The 11485-nt window shown below is 40.1% G+C and overlaps 1 protein-coding gene across 1 annotated transcript in view; it reads right to left on the bottom strand.

Moving 5' to 3' along the window:
* Nucleotides 1-11485, bottom strand: part of LOC102871359 (putative uncharacterized protein C12orf63-like) — a 271053-nt gene that overhangs the window by 32869 nt on the left and 226699 nt on the right. Inside the window, exons 27-31 of the mRNA XM_006888569.1 lie at nucleotides 10882-10987; nucleotides 5047-5194; nucleotides 2291-2448; nucleotides 1927-2103; nucleotides 1716-1836 (exon numbers count right to left, since the gene is read on the bottom strand). Of these exons, the coding sequence (XP_006888631.1) occupies nucleotides 1716-1836; nucleotides 1927-2103; nucleotides 2291-2448; nucleotides 5047-5194; nucleotides 10882-10987 (710 nt within the window). The remainder of the gene's footprint in view (nucleotides 1-1715; nucleotides 1837-1926; nucleotides 2104-2290; nucleotides 2449-5046; nucleotides 5195-10881; nucleotides 10988-11485) is intronic.

Below are 11485 nucleotides of genomic sequence, written 5' to 3'. Positions count from 1 at the left end.
TCCCTCCCTCCCTCCCTCCCTCCCCTTCTCTCTCCTGATTCTCTGTTATATTTCTTTTCTTTTTCTCTCTGTCTCTCTTTCTCCTGTAGAAGAGGACCAAGAGCAAGGTGCCTCAAAGGACATAGAAAGGGAAATCAAAGCCTGATGCATCAAGGAGCAAGGTGCCTCAAAGGACATAGAAAGGGAAATCAAAGCCTGATGCATCAAGGTGAAGAAGCCTTCACCTTAGGAATGCAGGGGATCTGAACCCCAACCAATCCCATAGGTCCTTAGGTGGGGCTAAGCTATGACCTGTCTCAGGAGACTGGCAGCCAATAAAAAGCAGTGCCACCTGAGGCTGGTCCCTCTCTCTCTCTCTCCTGGCAGCATGCCAAAAGGTTTGGGTCCACCTCTAACTATTCAAGAGTATTTCCTCTCTTTTTCGTTTTCTCTTTAACTCTTTCACATATACTATCTATCTTTGACTGGCCATGCCTCCTTTGCATTACCTTAATAAACCTTTAAGCATGCCAAAAGAACAAACATATATCTTGGAGAGGGTGCAGCCAGAAGTGCTCTTTGAAGGCAAAGATGATGAGGCGTCACCTCACATATTTTGGGCATGTTGCTCCAAGGGGCTATTCCTTGGAGAGGGACGTGATGCTCTGGATGGAGGGTCAACAAAGGAGAGAAAGACCCTCGACCAGGTGGATTGACACGGTGACTGCTGCAGTGGGCTTAAAGTGTCAGGAAGTGTGAGGACAGCACAGGATAGGACCGGATTCAGATCTGTTGTTCATAGGGTAATTATGTGTCATACTCAACTCAAAGGCACCTAACAACAGTAACTACAACAACAATAAACCACTTTTACTTATTTTGCTAAAACTCACCCTCTCGTGGGAAGTATTAGCAACTGATGAAGAGATGCAAAGAACCCTAGGTTTAGCCTATTGCTGGTTTGAGCTGTTGATCCTTCATTGAGCAGCCCAACATGAAGCCACCAAGACTGACATATGACTCCTTGTTGTTGTTATGTGCCATCAAGTTGCCTGCGATGTATAACAACCCCATGTACAGCAGATCTGAACCCTTCCCTGCCCTGAGCCAGTCTCACTAATTCTGACACACTAACCCCCATCGCCCCAGTTACTGTATCCATCCATCTCACCTGGGGTCTCCCTCTCCTACGCTGTCTGTCCACTCTTTTGAGCTTGACGTCCTTCTTGCTTATTTTTTTCTTAATCTCCCCCTGTATGATTAATTTGCTCTGAAAACCTGCTGGAGGGTCAACTATGGGTTGGTTCCAACTTAACAGCACACAACAACTCCAAGAACAGGGACTTTATCTGTTTTAATTGCCAATTAAGTCCCTGCTGTCGCGTGCCCTTGAGTCAGAACCAGCTCATGATGATATTCCAGGGGATTTTCAGAGGCAGTTAATTGCACAAAAGGAGATTGCCCATCCTCCTCCCGCTGAGCCTCTGGTGCATGCAAACAGCATGCCTTTGGGACTGCAGCGCAGCTTCTTACCAGTGGGCCTCCAGGGTCATACTAATGTTTGGTACATGCAAAGTTTTTTTTAATTAAAAAAAATCTAATTTTTTAATAAACGCACCATAAGTACTATCATTAGTGTCCCACTTAAACATAGTTTTATAACTTGCATGAAAAGAACTTACTTTTTTGGTTTGTTTATCTTTGAGTATAGTGTAACAATGTTGAAATATTCTTACCGATTCTCATCTTTATTTTGGCCAATAACATGACATGAGGAAGATAGATATTTTTCAAAGGGTAGGATGGACTTGCATACTCAGTGCTGGAAAATTCGATTGTTTCTCCCAAAGTGAGCATCTATCAAAAGAGTTGTGATGAGCAATTAGTGACTGTGGCTTGGCGTGAGGACAGAGGCAGGAAGGGCGAGTGTGCACAGAGCATGCTCACCTGCTCGATAAGGATGCTGTGAGACCGAGTCAACAAATGTAAATGGTCTTGCTTGGAAGAAGAGCCCTTGAATCGCTCCGCTTTTGTTAGGTCATCCAGCAAAATGAAGCTTTTCACCAGTGTTAAACAAGATCGAGGAGAAATAAAGCAATTTCCTTCAAGCAAATGTATTATGGCCTATTAAAAAAATTCTTTTTTTAAAAAATAATTCTTCCTTCGGATAATGTACTTTCTAATTCCCTGAAGGATAAATGAACCATATGGATTATAACAGATTCAGTGCCTAATATTACTTATAAGTCCTTCCTTTTGTTCTATCTTAAATCCTTTCTAAGTATAAATGGAAATGAGGCTGCCTTCATACCTGAAGGTGTTTGATAATATCTGCCTTTAAATGCTTCTCCTGCAGACCAAGAATTACAGCTTGCATCAAGAACTCAGCCTCCATCTCTGTGTCACCTGCATTCTGTGCTTCCACACACACTTCACTGATGAGGCTCACAAAGTCTGTTGCATCATTTTCTAGAAGAAACAAATATGACTATTTAAAAAGCACCGAGAAAGTAAGAGAGAATATGTATAAAATATCCTCGGTTTTCATTATGAGTATACTGCGTAGTATAGAAGAAGAGGAGGGAATGAAGATGAAAAACAAATGGACTCTATATGAAGCATTAAGGGACACTTAACTATAATTTGGAAGAAGTATTTTAAAATGTTCTAATGCTGCAAAAGTAACAAAAAGATTGAGAATATGACAATTTAATGTGTGAGATGGGTGGAAAGATGAGCATACAAACTGATAACAATTCAGTGCTGTAATTCTTACTTTTGTTCTAGGAACTTTACAGAGTTTACATTACAAAGAGTTACAAAGATTAGACATTGTAATTCATCACATTAATCAATGGTAATTAATGTTCTAAAACAAGAAGTCTAGGGATGGTTATATGAAAAATAAATGTGTTTTGTAAACCTTCAAATGAAAAAAATTAATAGATAAGTTGAGTGAAAGGCAATACAGTATATGCAATAAAAGTTTGCTTGTTTGATGCCATCAAGTAGATTAGAACTGCTAGCATCCCTAGAACAACAGATCTGAGCCTTGCTCTAGCATGTGCCATCCTCATCGCCTCTGATATACTTGAGCCCACTGTTAAGTTACTATGTCAATCCATCTTGTTGAGGGTCTTCTTTTTCTCTGACCCTCTGTTTTCCCAGCATGGTATCTTTTTCCGAGGACTGACAGCTCCTGACAACATGTCCAAAGTATGTGAGATAAAAGTTTCAATATCTTTGCCTCTAAGGAAGACCTTGCTTACACATCCTTATTGTAATGAATTAGTTACTTAATCAATGGTAATTAATGTATGACAAGAAAATGTGTCTTTAATAACCAAATAAAATTATTATTCTAAGGTGCATCTGATACAGGCCATGGTCTTTGCTATCATTTGTTATGCCTCAGAGAGTTGGACAGTGACTAAGGAGGATATAAGGAGAAATGATGCCTTGGAGTTCTGGTGCTGGAGAGAGTATTGAGGGTGCGATGGACTGCTAGGAAAGCAAACAAATTCATCCTGGAAAGGGTTAAACCAAGCAGCTCCCTGGAGGCAAGGATTCTGGGGCTTCATCTAACACACTTTGGACATGTTGTAAGGAGGGACCGGTCCTTGGAGAGGGACATCATTCCTGGGAGGGTGGATGGGCAGCACAGGAGGGGAAGACCCTCTATGAGGTGTATTGATTCAATGACTGGGGTAATCAGGATGGGTGTGTCAAGAGACAGTGTGATTGGCACAGGACAGAGTAGAGTTTAGGGCTGTTGTACATAGGGTCACTATGAGTTGTAAACGACTCAACGGCACATAACAACAACAACAACAACAATGTAATAACATGTATTTTAATAAAAAGCCAGTATGATTTGTAACTCTCACTCAAATAAATAAATAAGAACTTTATAAAGTTTAACCATCCAGTTCTGGCAACAATTCTATAAGTAAGGTGCAAGCAATGACTGGGGTAATTTTCAGAGATATAGCGCCATTTTACAGAGGAATAAACTGAGGTAGTTGAGTGGTTAAGAGATTTGGTGAATGTCATATTGTAATAAGTGGTAGAATTATTTGCATTTGAGCCCAAGTGGGATAGTTCCAAACTCTATACTCTCAGCTTCTACACTATGCCACTTGCTTAGATGACAGTAAGAATTAGAGATTTTGAAATCTCCTTGCCTGTGTATGTATATCAATAACACATATGTAATTTTCAGAGATATAGAGGACTGTTGAAAATGACTTTTTTTTTTAATTTTCCATGACTCGACAGCATTTAACATAGAGAGAGCTTTGTTGGCCTAGTGGATAGAAAGTTATGCTATCAAGCCAAAGGTGGGTGATTTTAATCTGTGGCCCTCAGGCCTGTTTTTTTTTTTTTCAAATATTCTTCTAAGTGTTATAGCACTGGTCTGTCCATTTGCTGTACAGAGGTAACTAGCAGTTGCTGTGATGCTAAATCCTATGACACTGATGTGTCAAATGTAATAATGGTCACCCATGATGGACAGTGTTTGGTGGAGCTTCCCAATTAAAACAAGCTTGGAAGCAGGAGTGGTATCCACTTCCAAAACAGCTTGTCTTCGGAAATCCTATGAACTTGGAGAAAAAGTTATACAAGTGTTCAGGTCTTTCGTTCATAGGTCACAATGAGTCATCTACGACTTGACAACACTTAAAAAACCAGCTAGTTTACTTATAAAATTATAATAAATTGTTTTCAAGAACAAATTCTTTTAATTTCCCTCATACCCTCCTCATCAAGTTGTACAACCCCATGATTAATGCCCCCTCCCCCTGCACATCCTCATTCCTCTGCTTCCAAACTCTCCCACCCCCCTTGGATCCTTATACTCACTCTACAATAATGGCTTTATACAATATTTATCCCTGTGGGACTGAGTTAATTCTTACTAACAATCTGAATTGTTTATTTTGAAAGAGACCAGGCCAAGAAGTCAAAGAAGTATTAATGTTATCATAAAATACACCCTGATAAAAAGAATCCTACGCCTACATAAAATGAATAGAAACACTAGTTAAGAAAATAGAGATTTTATACCTTTCACGATTACGAGGCCACGGACCTGTGAAACCAGTGCAATCAACAATGCCAAGCGGCACCTCAGCCACAGATGGATGTTGAAATATTCTCGAGCATTTAGGGAAACAGGGTCTAAAAACTCATTCTCATCTTTATTTTCAGTGATCTATAACAAAATCAAAATGGTGGTTATCTTCATATTTAAATAATGCCAAAGTTTTGGCCTAACACTAGTACCAAATGTTGAAACAATAGAAGCCTTTGCTATTATTTAATAGCATCAAATCTTTAATTTTAGAAACTATTTTTGAGCCTTGCATAGAACACTAAAAATATACAAATTAAACAGAAGGTAATACAGTCTCCTATTATTAGTGCACTCAATCTCCTATTTGTGAGTACACCAGTACTCTTCAGTTTTTCTCTATGCCTCATGCCAAATGTTAATTGATTTGGTGATAAACATTCTTTTAAGTCATAAAGCAGTGGTCTGCCTATTTGCTGTACCAAAGTAACTTGTAATAGCTGTGATGTTGAACAACTGTGCCATATGTCTGTCAAACACCATAATTGTTACCCATCATGGGCAGTGTTTGGGGGAGCTCCCAGGCTGATTCAAGTTTGGAAGCAGGAGTGGCATCCTTTTCCTAAACCGCATGCCTCGGGAAATTCTACAAACTTGGAGAAACAACGATAGTTATAGTAAGGCTCAGCCCTTTTTTGTCTGTATTTAGAAGTCAGTTGGGCCCAAGGGCCTAGTGTTATTTTTAGTTTGGAGGAATATTCTTCTAAGTTGTACAATACTCTCCTGTCAATTTACTATTCTAAAGTAATCTGGGGTTGCTGTGATGCTGAACCTTGTGCCATTGGGGGGTCAAATGCCATAACAGCTACCCATGGTGGACAGTGTTTGGTGGAGCTCTCAGTTTAAGACAGGTTTGAAAGCGGGAGTGATATCCATTTCCTAAATCACATGCTTCTGGAAACTCTATGAACTTGGATTAATGATGATAATTATAGAAAGGCTTCAGGCCTTTCATTCACAGGGTTGCTATGAGTCATGCTCGACTCGACAGTAATCAATAACAATAATGCATTGCTGAAAATTGTCATTTCAAATTATATATTGCCATTTTCCATGTTATTGAAGCTTTTGTAAACAAGATATTAAAAGACTGAAAATGAGTAAGTAATATTGCTAAGTGTCCGGTATGTGCCGCACACTGTGCTGCTTGCTTTCCACACATTGTCTCAAGGCTCTCTCCACGGCCATCAATTAAGAGCTGAGAATACAGCAAGCCAAAGAGGGGCTATCATTATTATTTCCCTTTACCACTATCTCTCTGATTGCTTAAACTCATTATACTGTGCAGGGGGCACTCCATTCTGTGTCTTTTGGAATTAGAGCCCACAGTTCTAAGTGTTCTCCCAGTCTATTTCTTAAACTGCATCTTTATGATGCTCATATTGCTGACTTATCATCTTTATCACATTACATAGGAGCAAGGATATGTCCAGAGGTTCCACAAAAAAGGTTTATGGTGAATTTTTTCAAGGTAGAATTTCTCTTAAACACTTCACCTGAAAGAAACTGTAAAATAGTTGTGCCCCACCATATTCATTCTAGGAATTTCTTACCAAGGCATCTCTTGACAGCTCACCAACTTCCAACTAATCAGAAACACCTTCTAACAAAGAGCAGCTGTTCGCACCAGCCCTGAAGGAGACTAGAATGAAGATCTAGTTCCGGTTGGTTAATTGCTGTGAGTCAATGGCATGTGAAGAGAAAAGTGGGCCATTCCGGGGAATGAAGGGAGCTTGACTGAAGGCTCAGACAGGCTGGTGACTCACACATGAGAGCAGACTACACCTTGGAGGTGTGTGCCTTCAATCTCAGCTGACTGAACCCTCCAGTGAGTTTTCAGAGGCTGTAAACCACCTGGGAGGCTACTGTCCATCTTCCTCCCTGAAAGCAGCAGGTAGATTTGAACTCCTTGCCTTCAAGTTGGTGGTAGTTTAGATAAAGCAAAAACAAATAAAAAAAACTCCTCAAAGCCATTGCCGGGAAGATGGAACCAGCTTACAGTTGACCCTCCATTGGGTCTGAAGACTGTCGATCTCCCATGGAGACACTCGGTGAATTTAAGCCACCATCGAGGCATAGCCTTGGGGTTAACATGACAGCTCCCTACAGGCCACAACAGATTAAAAAAGCAGAACTAAAAAAAATGGGGGAAAAAACTGAAAGAACTGAAAAACTAAACAAAACCCCTCAATATCTCTTTACTCTCAAAACCTACGTTTCCTGTTGCTATTGAAACATCAGATTCATGAATCTAAAGGAAGGTTTGTCAACCTCAGCAATGCTGGCATCTGGGCCAGACAACTCTTTCTGGTGGCGGCTGTCTGTTCACCGCAGGATGTTTAGCAACATCTTTGGCCTCCACAGACTCGGTGCTGGTAACACATCTTGCTATGATAACCCAGTTTCTCTACAACAGAAACAGTGACTTCAAGTCTACTCTGATTCATAACTTTGTGTCTGAGCAGAACAGTGCTCCACAAGTTTTCATGAATTGCTTTTTCTGTAAATAGGTTTTTCTGTCTAGGTGTCTCTGGTAGACTCAAATTTCTAACCTCTCAGTGAGGATTTGAACACATTAGCCATTTGCACCACCTGTTGTTGTTGTTATGTGCCGTCGTCACTTGAGACTCATAGTGAACCTATGTACAACAGCCCTAAACCCTGCTCCATCCTGTGCCAATCGCACTGCCTCTAACACACCCATCCTGATTTCCCCAGTCACTGAATAAATCCACCTCATAGAGGGTCTTCCCTTCTTGCACCATCCCTCCACCCTCCCAAGCATGATGTCTCCAAGAACCTCTCCCTCCTTACAACATGTCCAAAGTATATCAGACGAAGCCCCAAAATCCTTCCCTCCATGGAGCAGCCTGGTTTAACCCTCTCCAGGATGAATCTGTTTGTTTTCTTGGCAGTCCAGGGTACATTCAATACTTTTCTCCAGCACCACAGCTCAAAGGGATCAATTCTCCTTCTATCCTCCTTGGTCACTGTCCAACTCTCTGATGCATAACAAGTGATTGCAAAGACCATAGCTGTATCAGACGCACCTTAGTCTCGAGAGTGACACCCTTGTTCTTCAGTACCCTGGAGAGGTACCTAACAGCAGACTTTACCGTGACAATATGCTTTTTGATTTCCTGGCTACTTGTGCCAAGAGTGGTGACCGTGGAGCCAAGCTGACTAAAGTTGTTAACAATTTCAATCTCTTCATCATCCATCCTGATGCTGCCAATTGGTCCAGTGGTGAGAACCTTTGTCTTCTTGACATTGAGCCTCAATCCATATTGGAGGCTGCAGTCCTTGACCCTCTGAACCACCTGGAGACTCGAAAATGTATTTAGACATTGCCAAGTGCCCCAGGAGGCAAAATTATTCCCAGTTGCAAAACTTTGTGTGAAGTTCATCTTAAGAATTAGATTACCTATTTATTGCTTTTTTTTAGGTTGTTTATTTTTCATTTCAATGAACATCTACAGAGATTTTGGGATTCCATTCATTCATTGTTGCACCCTTCTCCCCACACAAACCCCTCCCCCCCCCCCCCATTTGTTTTTTATAAAGAAATTAATCTCTTTGAACAAGTATATTTTCTGAAACAATTTTATCTGCTAGTGAGATCAGTTAGAAAATACTGGAGCTTTAACTTACAGATTGTTTTTCCCATGGATATGAAGTTTATTAGGAAAGTTAAAAGGCTATACTTTAGGTTAACGGCTAAGTAGAATCCATCAATGCAGACAGCTGTGTATGTAACAGCAAGATTCAACATCCGGCACAGGAATTGCTAGCTCCAAGGAGGCATGTGGCACTCTCTGCTTCTTTTTCCTGGTGGTGAGGGCCTCACTTATTGCCCCTGAATCTGCTCAATTTAATATCAAGACTAGCCAATCCCTTTGTGAATAGACTTCTTGTTGTTCTTTGGTGCTGTAGAGTTGAGTAAGACTCATTTTAACTCTATGAACAAAAAACTTGAACTCTGTCCTATTCTTTGCCATCCATCACTGTAACAATTGATCTGGTTGAGGGGCTTCTTCTCTTTCACCGACCCTCTACTTTTCTATGTATGATTCTCTTCTCCAAGGAAGAGCCTCTCCTAGCAACATGCCCAATGTATGCGAGATGAAGCTTTGTGATCTTTGCCTCCAAGGAGCCCTCTGGCTGCACTTTCTCTAAGATATACCTGTTTGTTCTTTTGCTAGTCTGTGGGATATTCTGTACTCGTCTATAAGAGTTCAAAGGCATCCATTCTTCTTCTGTCATCCTTATTCCTTGTCCAGCTCCCAAATGCATAGTGATTGAAAAGACCATGGCCTGCATCAAGCACACCTTAGTCTTGAAACTGACATCATTTCCCCTCAATAATTTGGAGAGGTCATTGATTGCAGCCTTTCCCAATACACTCGCTTTCTGATTTCCTGGCAGCTGGTACCAAGGGTATTAAGTGCAAATCCAAGTAAGATGAAGTTGTTGACAACGTCAACCTTTTCTCCATCTATCATCTATCATGTTGTCTATCAGTCCAGTGGTAAGAATTTGTTTTCTTGACATTGTGCTACAATTCATAGTTCAGGCTGCAGCATTTGATCTTCTGTTGCATGCGCTTCAAGTCCTCCTCACTTTCAGCAAGCAAGGTTATGTCATCTGTCTGCCTAATAAAGCTTATTAATGAGTCTTCCTCAAATCTTGATGCCACATTCTTTTCATTGAGTCCAGCTTCTCGAATGATTTGATCAGCATACAGATTGAATAGGTATGACGAGAGGATACAACCCTGACATACATTTTTCTTAATTTTAAACCTTGTAGTGTTCCCTTAGGGAGCTCTGGTGGCCGAATGGCAAGAAGCTGTGTTGCAGTCCTGAAGGCATGTGGTTTAAGGTCACCAGCCGCTCTGCGGGAGAAGGATGGGCAATCTCCCATGAAATTAACTGCCTCTGAAAATCTGCCAAAGGGTTGGCTAAGGGTCGGTTCCAACCCAACATAAAAGTTGTGTCAGTACACAACAGTTTCTTGATCTAGATATAGGCTTTGTATGAGCATAATAATAATGAAATAATATTAAATGTTCTTGGATTCCCTTTCTTCGCAACGTTAGACATAATTTGTTTTGATCCACACAGTCCAGTCAAATGCCTCTGCATAATTAGTAAAGCACAAATAGACGTTCTTCTGTTATTGTCTGCTTTTAGCCAATATCTATTTGTCATTATCAATATTATCTTCGGTACCACAGTCTCTTATAAACCAATTTGAACTTCTGGCAGTTCTCTATGTGTTGTTTTAATAATTTTTAGAGGAACTTTGGCAATGTTTTGGCTTGCATGTGATATTAATGATATTGTTTTGTTAGTTCCACATTCTGCTGGATCACCTTTCTTTGCAATGGAAATAAATAATGGATCCTTCCAGTCAATTAATTGTCCGGGCAGTTGTCCTCCAAATTTCCTAGCACAAACTGCTGAACACCTCCAGGGCTCCATCTTTAGTGGAAGCAATTGAAATGATATCCCATCAGCACAGAGTCAGTCACTGTAGCAGAAATAGCTGGCTGACACTGAAGTATTTCGTGAAGAACCATATAATCAAGAGCCAATGGTAATGAAAGAACAAGCTGTATCAAAAGCATTGATCAAAAATAAATACAATTTTTTACAAAGATTTTCCCCCACTTCACTCCTTTGCTTCATTGAAATAGACAATTTCTCAGCATACCAATAGTCCTTATCTAATAAATACCACAAAGAAAACATTAAATTCATACTCACAGAAGCTCCTGTAGGAATCGGAGTCTCTGTGTCCTCTTGTGATGCCTTCTTATTAAAAATTTTTGAATCCTGGAGAAGTTTAAGTGTAGAAAATACTATTGCGGCACTATAACAGAGAACATATTTGAAACATTATTAGTTTAATCATATGACATTTGAGTGTTATTTCCCAAGTCTCTTCTTCCTATACAACTGTCTTTTAGTTGCTTTAAAGCAAATTTAATTGCCTACTGAAGGTAAACATATATTATGCCAGTTGTGATACAATAGGAACATGACATTTTAAGGTGATAATGAGTAAATAAAAATACAAAGGAATGAATTTCCTTAGAATCTAAATCTAAAAAAATTATTTTTTCTTTGCAATAATGTCTAAAAAAAAGTATTATTGCTTTGCAATATCATGGAGCTCTGGTGGCCTGGTATTAAGAAACTGTGCTGTAATCTCAAAGGCACAAAGTTCGATTCTGCCAGCTGTTCTTCGTAAGAAGGTATGAGCAATCTCCCGTGTGATTAACTGCTTCAGAAAAACCATTGGTGAGTCAGCTACGGGTCAGTTCTGACTCAATGGTACTCAATAGCAACAAAAACAACATTGGTAATA

The sequence above is a fragment of the Elephantulus edwardii genome, unplaced genomic scaffold (genome assembly GCF_000299155.1).
Source record: "Elephantulus edwardii isolate Elephantulus edwardi_28Jun2011 unplaced genomic scaffold, EleEdw1.0 scaffold00068, whole genome shotgun sequence".
In the NCBI taxonomy this organism is placed as follows: Eukaryota; Metazoa; Chordata; class Mammalia; order Macroscelidea; family Macroscelididae; genus Elephantulus; species Elephantulus edwardii.
This window is presented reverse-complemented; position numbering and strand designations above follow the sequence as displayed.